Source organism: Nothobranchius furzeri, chromosome 7, assembly GCF_043380555.1.
Source record: "Nothobranchius furzeri strain GRZ-AD chromosome 7, NfurGRZ-RIMD1, whole genome shotgun sequence".
NCBI classification, from domain to species: domain Eukaryota; kingdom Metazoa; phylum Chordata; class Actinopteri; order Cyprinodontiformes; family Nothobranchiidae; genus Nothobranchius; species Nothobranchius furzeri.
Genome location: NC_091747.1, coordinates 72,132,704 through 72,152,648, shown reverse-complemented (window position 1 = coordinate 72,152,648; position 19,945 = coordinate 72,132,704). Strand labels below are relative to the sequence as shown.

The window sequence follows — 19,945 nt, the reverse complement described above, 5'->3', positions numbered from 1 at the left end:
CCCACGAAAACGGATCTTTTTAAACACTCCGGCCAAAGTGAAGATCTGTGTTTTCTCCGTTTTGGGTGTCTGCGTGTGGACAGACAAAACCGGAGTTTTAAGGTCCGCAACGTCACTTTCCGCGACACAAAAATGCTGACATCACGTGTGCGACCTGTGTTTACACTAGCCGACAGCATGGATGCCCTCAGAGCTGCGCTCGCTTTATCAATTGTCCAAGTGCTTTTTGCTTGTTTGTTTTTGCAAGAGGAATTACTGCTCCTTGCGGAAGACCACAGACGAAGGACGAGGTTAAGAACGGGGGAAGTACTGCCGCCTACAGGTCTGGCATGTCCTTAACAACGTATTTATCTGGGTACGTGTGGACAGAGTTTTCTTTAAAACTTGGTGGTGTGGATGCAAGTTTTTGGAGGGGCGGATATTCGTTTAAAAAAAAAAACCGGCTACGTGTGGACTAGGCCTGAGTCGGGCCGGCATGTAATTCTTGGCGCTTATTGGCTAGGGGGCGGAGTCACTGGTTGCTCCGGAGATTTTTGCCTTGTATTTCACTGCCTGCAGCCATGTCCTTGTTTAGAGTCTGACAAAAGCCATAAAACTGAGCAAAATGCCCAGCAGCACCATATTTCAGCTGAGTGGTGTTTCTGTGGAGCATACAAGTTACACTGTTTACGGGTCACCTCATGTTATTTTGTCATGAGTAAAAATCTTAATTAAGTGACTCAGAAAGACGTGATGTGTGAGTTTATAAAACAAATCTGGCTGAATGTTTAATAAAGTTAAACAAGTTACCAAATTAATAATAAACCATGCAACACCAGGTGGGAGACTACGATACCCTTGTGGTAGTTCTCCGTAGGTCCAGTTGGCCTGAAGTCATCTCGAGTCAGTTTACGGGTTGAATTGGACTTCTGTGGTATTCAGAGGTTGTAGGTCCAGTTTAAATCCACATGGCTGGCTGATGAGATACAACCTGGATGACTGCTGGCTGTCAGATGGAGTTCAGCAGGCTTAGCAAAGAAGTTGTTTAGTCTTGGAAAACGATGGCTCTCCTGCTGCTAAAATTATATTCTGTTGAAATGTCTGGTTTGATCTCCCAATTTTAATTTAGCATGAAGGCTGGACACCTTGTTGAACAGAGTTTTAAAGGAAATGACTGACCTTTTAAAGATTTGTTGTTTATAAGTTATGGATAAATCAGAAGCCAGAAAATGTGCGATAACCAAAGAGTCCTCAAACCTCCCCACTCTCAGACACTTAGTAAAGCTTATTTCCTTAATGTGTCAAGGAAATAATCTTCATCCTCATAAAGATCAAGATGGTGGCACCCTGTGCAATCATTGTGAGATCGCAGTTTCTGTGTCTCTTCAAGGAGAACTCTTTATTCTCTCAGAGGATTTAGGACAACAAAATTAAACAATGCTGCACAGACAGAGAGAAGATGCCAAAAGCATCACAGATGAAATACGACATGGAGGAGATCCGTGAGTCATGTCTGATGAGCTGGCTAAGGTAACACAACCTTTTGAGGAAGTAAAACTACTAAAAATACTATTACTGAATGGGATAAGACTATCAAGGAACTAAAAATAAGTGTTGACAACCTGGAGGATGTGATCATTACCCAGGGTGGGTTAGATGAGCATGCGCTGACGGCCGATCACCGGATACACGGCAGCGTTTGAAGCTGATGGCAGCTCCACATCCACAAACAAGATGCATTTTCGCCCAATTTATTTACTGACAACACAAAAAAATTATCTGGTAAGTATAACTCACTCAACCTGGAGGTAAGTGGAGAAAATTTAGAAAGTTTACAAAACTATGTTGACGAAGTTTTTGAGTTTTTTGTTATGGATCTGAAGAAATCAACACCTGGGACCAAGAGGCACCGTCCTCAGGACTCACCTGAGGCCTCATCTCCCCGTAAGGACAAATTAGAATTATTAGATTCTATAGATAAACGGCTTCTGGGATTTGAGGGGCGTCTTCATCTGCTTGAGGTTCTACACCAGGAGTTTCCGAACCTCCGTCAGTCTCTGGGATTCAGCCAGGAGCAGGTGGAGCGGCTCGCTGCTGAGAACGCGTCTCTGTGGGAGTCCGTTTCTTCCCTGGAAGAGGGAATGAAGCAGATCACCCAGGACAACAAAACTCTGAAGGAGACGGTTTTGGACCTTCAGGCCCGTAGCATGAGGGATAATCTGGTGTTCGCAGGCCTGCCAGAGCAGACGGGAGGGGTGGAGAACTGCGAGCAAACAATCAAGAACTTTCTCCAGACCCAAATGAAGATACCCGAAGAAACGGTAAAAACCATCACCTTTCACCGGGTACATCGGCTCTGAGCTAAAAGAGAGGACAGCAGAAGACCTCGTCCCATCGTGGCTAAATTTGAACATTTTAAGCAGAAGGATCTTGTTAAAAGCCACGGAAGAGAGCTCAAAGGAAAAGATTTCAGCGTAAATGATCAGTTCCCTAAGGAAATCCTGGATTGGCGCCAAGTCCTCTTCCCGCTGCGTACAAAGTTTATCCAGGATGGGAAGAGAGCTGTCATCTCGGTGGATAAGCTTTATGTGGACAGCAAACTTTACAAGGAGCGAGGAGTGACAGACTGGCTGTATCAGCCCAACATCAGGTCAGACATTTATCATTCTTATCAGGATTCACTGGGTTTGATCACGTCAGGATTAAACAGCTGCTAAATCCCTACTCTAGATGATGAGATCACCTGTTCTTCACCACCTCACACCCCTATCCCCCTTTCTTTTTAGTTCTTTCTGCCTCTTTAACCTTTATAATTATTTCCTTTCCTGTTTTTATCTGCTTCTGGACCTTTACATCTGTATGGCACAACCACACAACTTTCCAACACTGCGTCAGACTCAGCATGCGCACACACACACACACACACACACACACACACACACACACACACACACACACACACACACACACACACACACACACACACACACACACACCTCATAAAAATTGTTTTATTGAGATTTTTTAACCTATTCCTAGGGGTGACTGAAGAAGTGACAGGTGTCTCAGTTTTAAGGAAAGGGGAGATGAGGCCTCTGGACCCCATATGATGCTCCCAGAGGTAAGGTTATGAGGGGACAGACGGTATATTTAATTACCTCTCATTCACATGTGGAAATAGAACTGTCTGGTTTGAAAGCAGGAGAAATGTGAGGGGTGATTGTGGTCGATACTTTATTTGGATCATAGAAAACAAACCAGAGCATTCTTTAGAGCACCATAAGGTCCGATCGGATTGTTTCACTGTTTCTCATGCTGATGACCATCCTGGAGGATGAAGGGGTGACGAGGCTGCGAGCTGAGTTCATGAAATCAGGGCCATCCTTTTTCAAGTCTTTCATCATCATCATCATCATCATCATCATCTTATTCTTGTTTGTTTTTGCTTCTAGGGGTTTTAGTGATGTAAAATTTATTGCAAAAGGGAAACTCTTCTAAGTTCCTACTGCTGCTAGTATGATGGTGTCATGAAAAAATGTTTAATCCCAAAAAGTCAGAGTATCAGAGTTTCTGCAGGTTTTATTTATTTTATAATTGATGCACATGTCCCAGAGGGTAATGGCTAATGGCTGGAAGGATCTCCTGAAACTTTCTGTGCTACAGCAGACCCAAGGAAGACTTTTATTTAACACTCTGATGTGATGTGTGATGATGATGCTGATGATGATGATGATGATGTGTGTGTGTGTGTGTGTGTGTGTGTGTGTGTGTGTGTGTGTGTGTGTGTGTGACCATCATTTTCTACAGTTTTTACAGCAGGGGTGGGCAACTCTGATCCTCAAGGGCTGCTGTGCATGTTAAAGTTATTTCCCTGTTCTAAAACAATTCCATCACCTGTTCAGTAGGTCAGCAAGCTACGTAGAGCTTCTCAATAATCTGCTGATTAAAGTCAGGTGTGTTAAAGCAGGGAAATAACTAAAACACGTAGATAGCAACCGTCTAGGTCTGACCAAGATTGCCCACCCCTGTTCTACAGCATTGTTCGGATTTCGGATAATAAGTTAGTTACATTTTAACTCGGCAACATTATAAAAATACTGAAATACTGTAAAGTTGTTGAACAAGTTAGTTCAATAAACATGTACATTAAATGTCATTACTCACTGTTTAATTCTCATTGAATAAATACACGTACTGGTGTATTATAAATTAGGCTTTAACGTTCTATATAAGGGACATTTATGAATAGATTATTAATCCCACAGTGGGTAATCCTCAAGTCAAGGCAGCACACACACAGAATACGATTGTAATTTGAGTTATAACAAACGGGTTATAGTATAACCTGCAATAAAAATAGAATAAAAATTAGGAAGCAAGTTTACAAAAAGAGACAAGTAAACCTATTAGTACAGCACTGGTTGGTGTTAACCATCGACATTATAAATAACAAGTCACCAGGTATAGATGGCTTGGCTGGTTTCTGAATTTTATAAATCTTTTGAAAACAATTTAGCTCCTTTTCTATTTGAGGTCTTTTTAGAAAGTATAGTTAGAGGTCACCTCCCTACAACAATGACTCAAGGTTTAACTATTGTGATCCCCAAACCAAATAAAGACCTATTGTTTATTGAAAATTGGCGTCCAATATTGTTACTTAATAATGATTATACAATTATACAAGAAGATTGAAGAAGGTATTGGACACAATTATTGAAGATATTTTGGGAGAATGTGCTGTTTGGTCTTTTTGCAACTGGTTTGAACAAAAACTCTCTATTAACCTCTTAATTTTGATGGCAAAGTTTTACATCCACTGTTGTAAATATTCTGGTAAAAAAACCATGCTTTGCAGCATTCTTTAACACTTTCAAACTATACATATTTTCTATTAATAGTTCTAAAAAGACAGAAGGTTCTTAAAACTATTGAAATATGTACACTTTTTTATGTTTTCATTTGAATACTAATACCCCTATTATGATCTAGCATTATTATTATTTTATGTTTTGTAAATATTATTCTTTTTTTATTTTTTATTATCTTTCTATCTTTTTTTCATCCTCTCTTTCCTGCTAGGCATATTAGATATATTGTAACTGTTACCAAAGCTCATATATGTGTATTTGTGAATAACTTCAATTAAAATAAATAAATAAATAAATAAATAAATAAATAAATAAATAAATAAATAAATAAATAAAAAAGTAAGTGCTGCAGCCAGGTCATCAGATAACAAAAACAACTTCATCTCCCACAAAACCGCACAGCGTCACGTGCACGTTACGCAGCTCACGTGACCAAACACAACAAAACATGGCGGATGTCGAAGAAACGAAGTCCCAAAGTGGACTGTTAAATAGAATAGCTCAAATGGTTTATTACAACAAGAGCGAAATCACTGAAGAGTTACTGAAAGATGAACTTTACCCGGAAATGTCACGCGAGGAGTTCAAGGCTTTGTACGACAAGATGAAAGGTCTTCTAAAGGTCAGTAATGTCTACCGGTTCTGAGTTTTCGACTGAAAACAGCATAGAGGTCTCCAGACGTTAGCTGATCGCGTTCTGTTCTGGCGGTCTTTTCACACCCGGAACTCATTTCACTAAAGCTAGAATACCTAAAACACGGCTCAGAAAGATAAGAGGAGAACCACTCCGGAGCTGTTCCTGATAGGTCTACCTAGCCTCTCAGCCTCTCCAGTAGCAGGTGATGGTCAACAGTGTCAAAGGCTGCAGTCAGGTCCAGCAGGACCAGAACAGAACAGTCCCCTGCATCACTGAGTCAGAAGGTCATTAGAGACCCCAAGAAGAGCTGTTTCAGTAGAATGAGCTCTACGAAAACCTGACTGGAAGCTATCATAGATGTTATGTTGATCAAGAGCAGCTGTGAGTTGTTTAGCCACAACCTTTTCCAAGATCTTGGAGATGAACGGAAGTTTAGAGATGGGTCTGAAGCTGCTATGGAGAGAGGGGTCGAGACTCAGCTTTGTAAGAATCGGGTGGATTACAGCCCACGCACCCCCCCGAAAATGGATGGATGCATCACCCAAGTGGTGATTTTGCTGTGTGATTTTTGGTGTCATTACATTTTAAAATGGAGGAAAATTTGAAATTTTCATAAATTTCTCCCAAAATCAAAAACGTGTTACTAGATTAAACCAACTATTGTTGTATGATCAGCATGTGTGAAGTGTTTTGTTTTGTTAATTTTGTCACACTGGGTGACACAAGGGTGTTTTTTAACATCTTATCATTTTTGGTTATACTATTTTTTTGCATATGGCAGGTTCGTGGTCTTATCGGGAACAATTGCTGCGGTTGCAGAGGACAGATATTTTTGAAAAAAAACTTTGAAAGTTACATAAAAGGATGTAGTCTCACTCAGTTTAAGCATCTTTTATTTGAGTCTTCTTAATGGACAATACGTTCTGAGAATTTGGGAATATTTGCTCTTGACTGGCTAAAGGAAACAGAATATTTCAGGGGAACATAATTTCCCACAACACCTGTTTCACGCGGATCATGGTGCACCCAATGTAAACAAACTGGCTACCGCTACCAGCTAATGGATATGGAGCGATCCCTGGCTGCTCGTTAGCCACGGCTGGTGAAGGAGGGTTGGCGAGTCGGGGACATGCTGGAGATCAAGTAAACAATTGGGCCATTCCCATCTGTACCGGGTCGGCCCGGGCCGGGTAGCGTAGGTTGTTTACATATCTGGGTGGCCTGGTATTTTTCCGGGCCAACCATGTCTCATTCTCAGCCCTCTTCTCGAGGGGGTCTGCTTCAGGCCGACCAGGGCCATCACACCCACTGCTGACAGCAAATTCACACCTTCCATTAGAGCAAGCCTCTGATTGGTGGGTAGAATCAGCCCACATGGGCTTAAGACAAGGATGTGTGGAATCATCCGGGCCAGGCTGGGGCCGACTGGGGCTACCCGGCCCGGGCCGACCCGGTACAGATGGGAATGGCCCAAATGTTGGCTCACGGCTGGCGTGGTGGAAATGGGCGTCATGAGCTGCTTGTTAGCCATAGCTAGAGCGAGGGGACATCATGTGTATGCTGTGCATAAACTGCCATGGATTATCAGCCAAAGGAGACCCAATTTTCTCAGAGTCGGAGAAGCACGTCATCTCTGTAAGGCCTCGAGAACTACACCGCTGTTAGTAAAGTGTGGAGATCAAGTAAACAACGCTGATTTAGCCTTTGGCTAGCGGACGAGCGCTGGAGCGTGTTGGGAGAGATGGCAGACGGTGGGAAGAGAGGAGACTTGAATAGGAGGACTTTGGAACGGACACATTAGGGCTGGGCAATCAGGGGCGTGTCCAGTGAGTGGCCTGGGGTAGCACATGCCACCCTTGGAATCTGATTGGCCACCCCAGGTGTCACCACACTAATTTACCTTTAAATAGGCTTTTCATTGTCCACAAAAGGCTTGGGGGGTAAAACAAAAAAAGCATAACCATTGGTGCCACCCATGCACAAAGTTGTGCCTCACCTGGGCCACCCCATTTTAAAAGATCTGGACTGGACACGCCCCTGTGGGCAATCTGGCAAAAATAGAATATTACGATATTTCAAATATTTTATCACAATTTCGATTTTATCCATGAATAGCATAACTTCAATTGCATATTAAAGAAGAGAAACATTGAATAAATAAACATTTATTCAAATTAGGGATAATCAACACAGTGCTAACACACTAATATTGTAAACTCACACCAGTGATGATAAAAGTCCTGAGAGAAACAATTACAAAAATCAGTTTTTCTCGCTTTTCAAATAACTTAAAAATAAATTAAATTCGTAAACGTATGTCAATTGCAAACGTATTGTGCAAACATTAACTTGTTCAAAACACTGATCAACTAATCAGGCACACATAAAGTTTCTTAATAAAATGTAACAGAGTTAGCATTGTGTAAGCAGTTCTAACACTGGAGTAACGTCGTGAAGAAAATTATTCTTCCATCAATTCAAGCAAAACTAAAACGAGACAAGTCAGGTTTTTGCCAGGAAGATGAGTTTGCCCACCTTGTCTGGGTTTAGGGCCGCCCTTTGGCATGTGACAATATTGCCACCAGTGCTAAACTCTCGCTCAGAGGGAGAACTTGTTGCAGGGATGCGAAGATACTTCTGAGCAAGCTGACTCACTTTAGGAAAAAAGACCTTGAGGGTCTTCCACCATTCAAGTGGATTCATTTCACTATCCACATTGGGTGTGGACAAGTAGGCCTGCAGCGCCTTTTCAATCAGCTCTCTCTGTGTGGGTTCTTCAGCGGATGTTGAGGGAACTGCTGCAGTGTTGAAAAAGCAGGTCAACGACTTCCTTGTTTTCTTTGCTGGCTGTGTTTCAGGGCTTTGGCTTTGTGGTGTGGAGGAGGTAGCGGGCACTGGGTGCTCTGATTCAGGGGTCAGCAGAGACTCCCGATCAGCCACAGCTCTTTCTCTGTGGTGTTAATGTTCTGGGATTTAAATCTGGGATCGACAAGAGATGCCATGTCTAACAGAGCATCAGTGACAGGACCCTGGTGCTTTTCTGTGAGGTAGTTGTCTAAGGATGTTTTTATCCAACACATTCTCACTCCCAGCGCGTCAAAAACAAATGCTTGGTCTGCCACCCCTCAGACCCCTGATGCCAAAAGTGCCCCTTTTCATCACTTATGTGCGAAAAGGGGGTTTTCCCTTTTCTGACTGCAGATCCCAATGCAGCGTAAAACTGACGCGATGGGATATCCGCTGCTGCGGCACCGAACCAGCTCATTTAACCGCACCTAAACCTTAATATTTTACTTTTTATAACCTTCCCCTCTCCCTCATCCTATCCTTAACCCTCTTGCTACCTAAAACGTTACTCTCACTGTGATCAAGCGTTTGTTTCCCATGCATTCTGACTGTGAATTTTCGTATTTGCCACCCAAGGGGAACGTTAGAACATACCATCTGGCGAGGGGGAGGTTACAAATACCTTGGTAGTTGAAACCTCCCCCTCGCGTTGCCTCGGTCCAAACCCGACCAATGACGAGGCGGCTCCCGCCGTTCACTTCGCTTTTAGAGCGACCGACACATCACTAACGTATTAGGTAGCAAGATGGTTAAGGTTAGGATAGGGGTGAGGGGAAGGTTAAATAACAAGAGGATGAGGTTAAGGTGAGGTACAATGAGCTTGTTTGGTGCCCTGGCTGCAGACATCCCATCGCGTCAGTGTAACGCTGCATTGGGATCTGCAGTCAAACAAGGGAAAACCCCTTTTCGCACATAAGTGGCGAAAAAGGGCACTTTTGGCATCAGGGGTCTGACGAGGAGGGTGGCTGACCAAGCTTTTGTTTTTGACGCGCTGGGAGTGAGAATGTGTTGTTTTATCTGTGCTGTCAGCTCTGAGTCATCATCCTCTGGTTTCAGAAGATTGTTATGTAGCAGATGCAGGTCAGGCTTCACATAGGAGACACTGACGTAATCCTTCCCAGAGATTGCATCAGTGAAGTCTCGGAGTGGCCCTACGGCTTTCTTAATTGAGTCCATGACATCAAGGTCTTGCCAGGTGGGAGCCACATGTTTTGTTTTCTTGTCGGACTTGAGGACATGAGAGATGGCCTTTTCCTGCTGAAGTATTCTCTCAATTAGGGATGTAAGACAATATCGATATGGCAATATATCGTGATATTTTCCCCAGCAATATTATATCGATATTCAAAAGCCGTGTATCTAATTCTTGAAAGAATTTACATGCAAACATTTGTGTATTTTCTTTTCGTTTTGTGCAATTCAATCGCCACCCGCTAGTTGTTAGCAGTGTGTGACAGGTTTTGTTTCCACCATTGAAATGTAAATCCCTCCATCATGGTTCAGATACCTCATGTTAAACATGTTAGGGTTGTCACGGTAACCGGTATAGCGGTAAACCCCGGTAAAAAAGTTGACAATAAAAATAACCGTCCAGTTTTTAAAAAACTATATTATCTCGGTGGGTTTACCGTGGCCGCGGTTTCGGCGCGATGACCCTTACCAGCCACCGTCGCTTCAGCTGAAGTTCCCGCTGCGCGCACACGCACTTTTTAATTTGCAACGGCACCAAAACTTTGAAGCTGAAATAACGGCCGAAGGAGGCGACGGCAGCGCCCAGGACATCCATCAGCCCTCAAAGAAGACTAAATCGGAAGTATGGGCATATTTGGGATTTCTGAAAAATGCTGAGGGACAGTTAATAGAAGACGGCTATCCCGTTTGCAGAACGTGCAGGAAACAAGTGTCTGCAGAAGGCAGCAACACTTCAAATCTCATGGCACATCTGCGAGACGATCACCCACGTCTCCACAGCCAGTGCAAGGTAAGTTAACATTAGCATTTTAGCTGAAATGCATGACGTGAGGACTTTTGGTTGAGGGAGAATGCAACGAGTCACTATAGACTGCAGCCGCAGCGTCCTCTGCCAGCATTTAAACCGTGTCACGGACACCCTGTTGCTGGATGAAGCATCTTATTTGTTGATGATGAAGAGAAATATACAATTAGTTCCTTGTCGTTGATTTGTTTACTTATTCAATGCCATTTATACTTGAACATTTGGATTTGATTACATAGTGTAGTAGTTATTTTAGTAATTTGTTTAAAGTGGATATTTATTTTAAATACATATTTTTTAAGGTTGACTTGTACAGCGCTCAAGTCAAGTGTGGACTGGAGTTTTAGATTTTCATTTTGATAATGAAGAAAACAAGTATATGAGAAAACAAGTGGTGTTTCTTTGATTTGTTTACATATTGTTTATGTTTTGAATGTTTGGATTTGTATAATTTAAACCTGCACTGACTACTGTAACATGTTCCAGAAAAAGAAGCTATTTGTTCCTTTACTTGTGAAAAGTTGCACTTTTGCTAAGGCTTTGTGTTATTTTAGGTTTAATAAACACTGTTAAACCTTTTCAGAACTATTTCAGTTTGTGTAGAACAGGACTATCAATGCTTTCTGAACATATGCAACACCGTTTAAAAAATACTGCGATAATACCGAAAACCGTGATAATTTTGGTCACAATAACCGTGAGGTTAAATTTTCATACCGTGACAACCCTAAAACATGTTACGTATCAGATTTGACTGTTTATTGAACATTCTTACAATAAATTCAGCAAAAAAATTGCTTGTAACGTCTGACTGAATGTATCGCGATATATCGTATCGTCTCCCCTGTATCGTGATATGTATCGTATCGCCAGAATTTCAAAAATACACATCCCTGCTCTCGATCACTGCTAATCTGGAACCCCATCGAGTTGGTGATTCTGTTTTCAGCTTCTGCTGGGGTAGATTCATGCTTGCTCGGGCATCCGTGAGAGCTCGTTTCTTTTTCCAACTAAGGGAAAACGTGCTGACCACTTTCTTCCAAACTGAGGTTGCTCTTTCAATCCGGGATCTCTGGAGCCATTTAATGAAACAAATAATTAAACAAATTAAACGTGTTCAGGCAACTATTTGAAAACAGTTTATAACACAAATGTCAAGTTTATTTTCCCACATGCCTCCATCATGACTCCATCTAAAAGGCTAGGTTATCCAGAGTTATTTCTGTAGTTATGCTACTATAGGGGAGGGGGAGGGGAGCTCTGTCTTTCCTGGAGGCCCTCTCCTCCTCCTCCTCCTCCTCCTCCTCCTCCCCCTCTCTCTGGTGCCCAAGATGCCTCAGAGTTGCAGGAGACCTCAGGTGCCCACTAACTTCATCACCATTGCACACAGCAAAAATAAGTGTTCTGCAGGAGTCTAATATATGTTGAATATTTGTTGCAAATTTTTCAATAGTACATAGTTTTCCTTTTCGCTCACTGCTAATAATAACCATAATAAAGAATATTTCATGATTATATACATGCATAGTTCCCGAAAGAGGGAAAACTCTAGATTGCTGCTTTAAAATGTAACTTGTAAAGTTTCCCATAGTCAGATGTGTTGTGAACATTAGACTGATCCTCCTCCTCCTTTTTTTTTAGTCCATCGCCATAGCAGACATGGACCACAGCCAGCTGGAGGCCTTCCTCACAGCTCAGACCAAGAAGCAGGGTAGCGGTCGGGTGAGTGCAGAGCAGGCTGCTGCCCTCTCTCGCTTCTGGAAGAGCCAGCGAGTGAGGGTGAGGGAGAGCTTACTGGCCCAGAGTCGATGGGAGACCACTCTCAAGGGTCTGTCCTGGAGAGTGGACCTTCAGGCGGCTGACAACCTTAGGAACTCCGACCACAGTGACCCAGTTGCCCTGATGGAGCTGGAGCTTGGCAGAGATGGGCAGGTGAGAGTTGAATCCAGTTGTGAATCTGTGTCCACATAGACGCTGTGTAGATGATCAAATGTTTTTTATTACAGACAACCAGCATCAACACGTACATACAGCCACCAGTGAAAGCCCCCGACTGGAAGTGGGCTGTTTCTTTTACGCAGTTCTGTCATGAGCATGCCTCGTGCACGCCCTTACACAACAGTTAAACGTGGCAGTTTGTGACTCAGATAAGACAGCATCACGGGAGAGCCAAGTCTTTGACATTAATTTAGAATTCTCCACCCGATAACAGATTAAACTTTCCAACGTTGACTTTTAGCTTGGCAATCGTTGTTTGAGAATACTGGTATTAAAAGTTTGGACCGCTGGTCGTTAGCTTATAATAATAATACATTTTATTTCAAGCGCCTTTCAGAGCTCTCAAGGTCACTGTACAAGACAAAATATAAGGAACAGCAAGCAATACAAACAACAAGAAATAAGTGCTAAGAGTAATTCCCAAGGGTACAGTCAGAGCAGTACAATGGATAATAGACTAAAAAGAGTAGATGGAAGGAGGACAGTTACAATGAGTAAGCCAGGCAGAACATGTGAGTTTTGAGTTGAGACTTGAAGGTTGAGAAGGAGTTAATATTGCGGAGGTCAGGCGGTAGAGTGTTCCAGAGTTTTGGAGCTGAGTGGCTGAAAGCTCTGGCTCCCATAGTACAGAGACGAGTGCGAGGAACAGACAGGGAAGGTGAAGATGATGATCGGAGAGAGCGAGTGGGAGTGACAATGTGGAGGAGATTATAAACATAGGGGGGAGCGAGATTATGGTTGGCTTTAAAGGCATGAAGAAGTATCTTATAGTCAATTCTGTATTTGACAGGGAGCCAGTGAAGTTGTTGCAGAACAGGGGTGATGTGATCAAAAGTGGAGGTCTTATGGGCTCGACACACGGGAGGCGACAAACGACCGCGATCAGCGAAATTTGTCGCTGCCGCTTTTATTACCTGACACACGGGAGGCGACCCGCGGCAGCGGCAAAGCCGTCTACGCGTTCTGTTCCATGGCGAAATCGAAACTTCCGTTGTTTAGCTTGGCTGTGTCAGGATGGAGGGAATTAAGGTTGTTTAAGCGGTTCAGAGTTAATAAAGCGGTAGATATGATGTTTCACAAGGTGCTGCTAGAGTTATGTGAAATCTTACTTCTGATTTTACTTTATAAAACATATTAATAATCAACTTCTCCTCCATGTTTGCTCGGAGGTGTACGGAGCATCCTGTCCGCTCATTGGTCAGTGAATGAAACCTCCGTTGATTGGTCCTCGTCCGAACGACAGCGATGAAAAGTTGAAAATATTTCAACTTTCTGGGATTGCGTCGCTGGGTCGCCTGCGCACAACACGTGCACGAGCGCAAAATTTCACACGCACGTTTTTCGCATTTCGCTTGGTAGGAGGGAGACGCACGATTATCGCTTTGTCGCGCACGTCTCATAGAAGATGAATGGAGGAGAGGCGATGTTGCCTCCCGTGTGTCGAGCCCATTAGTGATTATCCGGGCAGCTGAATTTTGGACTAACTGTAGCTTGTTGAGTGATTTTAGAGGGAGACCGGAGAGGAGGGCATTACAGTAATCGATGCGACTGGTGACCAGGCTGTGGACCAAAATAGCAGTGGAGTGCTGACTGAGGGAGGGGCGGAGCCGATTGATATTGCGAAGATGAAAATAAGCACTTTTTATTGTGTTGTTAACATGAGGAATGAAGGATAAGGTGTTGTCTTATCTGATCAGCAGTTCTCATAATGTACTTTAGCTTTGTGTGGAACCAACTGCACAAACAATTCCTTTGCAGCTCTTGGTAAAACAGCACATTAACATCAACATGAGACGAACAGGCATTCTGACAAATGATCCACAGTTCACTTCTATACCATTCTTACAGATGACCTCTTGACCTTTACGGCCACTACAGTTGCTCCTCATATTAACAAAGCAAAAAACACACAGCTGAACTTTGTGTTTGTCAATTATGTAACTTGTGACTTTTTTTATTTTCTGTTTTTAATCAGTTTTAACCTGAGGCAGCAAGATGTCGCAATGAGAAGAGGCAGAGAAAAAATAAAAATACCCAACAAATAAAATGGCCAGGGCTGCACGTAAAATATATTTTCTACAATTTTTAAAATATTTTTCAAGAATTATCGATATCGATCAATATAAAAAAATTATCAATATACTTTTTTTCTATATCGTCCAGCCCTTCGTAGACCTTTCCACAGTGTCGGGGCAGCAACTGAGAATGATAGATCACCAATAAAATTCCTCTTCAATCTTGTGACGAGTAACATAATCTGCTGACCTGAGAGGGAGAGAGGGAATTTATGTCTGCCATTGGATAGATAAAGAGGATTGAGGCCATGAAGACATTTAAAAGCAAACCGGGTGAAGGAATGCTAAAATGGATGTGATGTCTTCACCCTTTCTGTTACCAGTTAAAAGCCGAGCAGCAGCATTTAAAGCCTAGTCTAGAAAGTGACTTTTGACTGAGGCTGTGCTAAAAGCATGAGCCATATGTTTCAAAGTGATGCACGATGGGAGATGTTTTACCTTAGATAGCTGACTCAAGAGGAAAAGTTAGATTTGACAGTTGAGTTTATCTATTCATTAAATTTGAGGTTGCATTTCAGCCCTACACCAACATTTGGTACCATAGCTGTCGTATGCAGACCTAATAAGCCCAGATCAACATGAGGTTTTTAGCTATCACTAGGTCCAAACAGCAAAACGTTGACACACAAGAAGTTAAATGATATGCCAGCTTAGATTTTCGCAGAACAATTTAACAGACTACTTGCAGAACAGTTGTTTTGCTGATCCAGCGAAATATAGATCTGAGTGTCGTCTGCATAGAAATGAAAAGACATTGAATATTTACTGAGAACTGAACCCAGAGGAAGCTGATACAACGAGAAAAAGAGAGGTCCCTGGGACACAGACACAGAACCTTCCTTCTGATCTATAAGACCTGAACCACTCCCAAGGCAGTGCCTGGTATCCCAACCAAGTTCTCAAAATGAGGCAAGTTGATCTGATGGTCTTATAGTCCCAAAGGCAGCTGGACGGTCCAGGAGAACACGAACAATGCTGTGTTAATCTAAGAACTACTTCAGCTGACGTTGTACAGTTTCTCCAGGATTTTAGACAGGAAAGTCTACAGACAAGATTATCAAGTGGGGTGGGTTCTAGACCATGATTCTTGATCAGTGGGTTCACCAACTACTTTTCTAGAACTCACAGATTAACTAGCCAAAATAAATCCACACAACTGAACTGTTTGGTCCCTTATTGTCAACGGTGTAAGCTGTGATTAGGGGTAGGCGATATGGAAAAAAAGAATCCTATCACGATTTTGTTGTTTCAAACTTACCATCACGAGTTTATCAAGATTTTTTCTATTTTGACAATGCAAAATATTTGGAAGCTATTTACCATTATAATACATACATTTAAAATCACCCCCCTTCACAGAAAATAGGATAAAATATTTCAAAATCTTAAAATTTCATTCTATCTATCTATCTATCTATCTATCTATCTATCTATCTATCTATCTATCTATCTATCTATCTGTCTGTCTGTCTGTCTGTCTGTCTGTCTGTCTGTCTGTCTGTCTGTCTGTCTGTCTGTCTGTCTGTCTGTCTGTCTGTCTACAGTTGAATGCTAGAGATACATGTCTCAAATGTCTCACAGGCACTTTCATTTAATTATATATTTATAATAATGTAAAATAATTTAAATTGTATTTAGAGGTGGCTCATACCCTTTAATTCACCGTTGCTAGTAATTATTTCTTGTCCTTAGATAAAAAAAAGTTGAGCTAAAAATTCATGATGCATCCTGATCTCATGCATTTTCTAGTCAGGATTACACTCCCTATTACACTCACCATTAGTCCCTCACTCCTCTCCATAGCTGTCTCCTGATTACGCGGGGGAGGGGTTTGGTATAAACATTGCTCAGGCTGGCATCCACAATGCAACGGCTGTCTAAAACACACACAAATGTCTCCAAATAATAAAAGTCATAAAGCTAAATGCAAAGTTTAGAGCAGAACATTGACCCAGAGGTTCCCTGATCAAGCAGATACGTGAGAATACACTTAATGACCGCTTAGAGACTGAGCAAGCTAGTGGCTAATGCTAGTAGCTAGCCGCTATAATCGAGTATGGTGTACTTTTTCAAAGATTCATAATCATTTATGTCCGCATCTTAATGCATCAGTTGTTATTTTTCTCAGCTCTACCGAGCAACACAGCTAAACAAGCCTTAAACTTGCTCTGGGTCTTAGAAAAATCACGATCCAATTCCATCTGGCAAAGCAAAAAATCAAGGCAAAGGCTTAAGATTTTACAATTACCTACAAACACGCACAGTCTTGCTGCACCTAATACGCCGTTTTACAACTTGGCCTGTCCTGTGCGCTACTTTTGGATTTGGTTACATTCATATATTGACAGAGAATCTTGTGTTGACTCATGATCATCCACACAGCCCGTGGAGCTTGATCACATGCGAGGCAAAGAAACTAAACTCACAGATAAAGCAGAACCTGACTATTTACAGTAGTATTAAAATATTTGTAAGTTCCTTGGAAGGAAAAATGTAAAGTCTCTATTGTCTCCCATCACCCAAAACCCTGACTTTCCCCCAAATGTCAATTCTTGTGTGTTCCCCTTTTGGAGGAGTATGGGGCTTAATGTACTGGGAGACTTATTCAGAGAGAGAATACCATACTCTTTCCTGCAGCTGCAACTGACATTCAGCATCCCTAAACCCAACTTTTTTTGGAAATTTACAGATTAGGAACTTTGTGTAATCCCAATTTTCTTTCATTACTAACATCTCTTACCATGAGGTTGAGAGTTTTCTTTTAAAGTGCAACAGTAGGAAACATTTCATAACAAAGTATTACTTTCGTCTTAGTTACTCTGGCACGTACCATCTGCATGTGAGAGAAACCCACAGGCTGCATATTGCTCCCATCATTTTAAACAAAATTGACCACTCTATCTACCCTCTCTGCATCAAGTGCCTCTTAAAAACAGGGACATGTCATTGTTTTTGGACATTTGAATTTATTTTCAAAGCCTGTACACTCATTTCAAAGGTTATCAATAGGATGTTTCAAATAAAACTAAAAAAAAGTGTCTCTCAAGATAAAAATCAGGAGGTGCTTCACAAGAACAAAAATGTTCTTACAATTAAAAATGATTAAAGAATATCATAAAACTGGGAGAAGTTCTAAATTGTGATTAGGAAAAAATGATGAACGGTAAGAGAAAGTGAAAAAGAAAGATGTAATCAGTAGATCCTGGGAAAGGTAGAATTGGTAGGATCTGATGAGTCACAAACATTTAGACATCTCTTTTCCAGACCGATCTATGTAAGATGCAGCGATAGCTCATCATAAGGCAAACGTTAGCACAAAACATCAGGTAAACATCTGAATGCCAAAAGAAAAGTTAATGTCCGTCACATTTTATATTCCCAGATATTCTCAACACAGCTCACAGTCCCCGAGTTTACTTTTCATTTCGGTGTGGTTTTACAGCATAAGCTAATATTTGACAGATCTTCGACATTGCTATCTCTCCACTATCAGATGATGAACTGACAGCTCTCAACAGCAGATTTCATGTAACTAAAGTCTTTTCCTCCTTCTCTTCTTCCTCTCAGGACTCTGAGTTCTTGTGTTTGGAGTTTGATGAAGCCAGAATGAACCAGATGTTGAAGAAGATGGCTGACATCCAGGAGAGCATCGACAGAGTAGTTCACCATGCCTGAAACTCCATGAGAATCCTTTGGACTGGGAGTTAATAGAGTTTTGAACACGCCCATACTGGTTCTCTGCTGTGGTTGTTCTTCCTTCTTCAGCAGCATTTCACACAAACATGAGCTGTTAAGATCCTCAATGACCAGACGGTGTTTGCACATGAAGGACACTGTAAACAACAGAAGATTACCATAAGCACACACTTCATTCTTACATATTTACTGATTGTTTAAATGAAAAAGGTCCGGGGGCAGGATTTAGTAGCCGTGGCGCAGCGCCGCTATTGAGCCTACTGTATGTAAGGGAAACACTGCAGTAGCATCAGTTGGGGACTGTTAAATATTCATTATTCAAAATATTCTTTCCTTTGATTCATAAATCCACTCGTGTTAGCAGAAAATCAAAGCTCTAATTGGTATCTTATGTAGTTCTGTGATGGAAAGTATGAAAACCGTTATTTCAATTCAATGTTTTTAATGCAAAGAGATCTGAAAACACAAGAAAAATGTTGTTCACCAGGTATGAGTCAATAAAATCAGTTGTGTTGGCAAACATCTCATGCGACAATTTATATGAGGATAATGTTGGTTTTGCATATCATCAATTGGTGCAAGTCATTATTCACTGTTTCAATTAATGTTTCCCTTTGAATACATCTATCAAAAGGCTTAATCAAGCATTTGGTAGGTCATGGTACACAACCGACCTGAGGAAGCTGCTTAAAAAAGTTATATAGAACATACATTTTGAACCTGACTCCACTTAATCATGCTATTTATAAATCATGGAGAAAGAAATATAGAACTTTTCTGTATCTTCGTTCTGTGTGTTGATTCATAATTATTTTTTTTATTTAACACATTGAAGTAATTAGACAATTTATTTTTATCAAACCATTTTTTTTATTTAAACATTTCTGCAGAAAGTATTTCCATTAGTTTGTTTAATTTTTCCCCTGAACAAAAAATATTTGTGTCATCAGCAAACATTACAAACTTTAATATTTCTGAAACCTTACAAATATCATTAATATATAGAATAAATAACTTTGGACCCAATACTGAACCCTGTGGTACACCATAAGCAATGTCCAAGTATGTTGACGAAAACTGTCCCACTTTCACAAATTGCTTCCTGTGGCTCAAATAACTTGTTAACCACTTCAAAACAATCCCCCTAATCCCGTACCGTTCTAATTTGTTAATTAAAATGCTACGATTAATTGTGTCAAAGGAATTCTGAAGATCCCAAAAAATTCCCGCAGCAAAATGTTTACGATCTATTGCATTTGTGATTTCCTCAACAGTGACCATTAATGCTAATGAAGTTGATCTATTAGATCTAAAGCCATACTGACTTTCTGATAATATCATACACTTATCCAAAAATAAATCCAATCTTTACGTAACAAGTCCGGACCTGTTACTAGGGGCTTCGTCCGGATAAATTCCGGAACACGTTATCCGGATGTTTGTATTCAGACAGAAAGGTCTTACGGACAGATTCCGGAACATTTCCGTTTTTCATGGCCTGTCTGAAGGGGGCTTAAGTGAGTCTGTTGATTTATAGGCTGTACGGATGGGTAGGGTATAGGTGAAGGTTCTCAGTTCCAGGTCGCTATAACGTCTTGTTCTTTGCGCCAAGTAGTTGTTGCTTCTGGATGAAGATGACTGAGTGCTGACAGATCCTGTCATGGGTGTGTGTTATGTTCGTACCTCCAGTTTAGGCTGACTGTTCATACTTGTCCGGTTCACTGATGTTTCTGATGATCATTACTTTAGCGTGCTCCGGTGTTCCGTTTCATTTAATAAATACTTTGCAGTTTGTAGTGCATGTGCGTTGAATCCTTCCTTGTTTTTTCAAGCTGCGCGCTCTTCTGGT

At 41.4% G+C, this 19,945-nt stretch overlaps 1 protein-coding gene across 1 annotated transcript; it reads left to right on the top strand.

The window, feature by feature from the left end:
- Positions 1-5,254: 5,254 nt before the first annotated feature.
- On the top strand, positions 5,255-18,619 carry commd1 (copper metabolism (Murr1) domain containing 1). The gene is made up of 3 exons (XM_015954372.3): positions 5,255-5,469; positions 11,969-12,259; positions 17,968-18,619. The coding sequence occupies exons 1-3, from the start codon at positions 5,296-5,298 to the stop codon at positions 18,073-18,075; spliced, it is 573 nt and encodes a 190-aa protein (XP_015809858.1). The 5' UTR covers positions 5,255-5,295; the 3' UTR covers positions 18,076-18,619.
- The last annotated feature ends 1,326 nt before the right edge of the window (positions 18,620-19,945 follow it).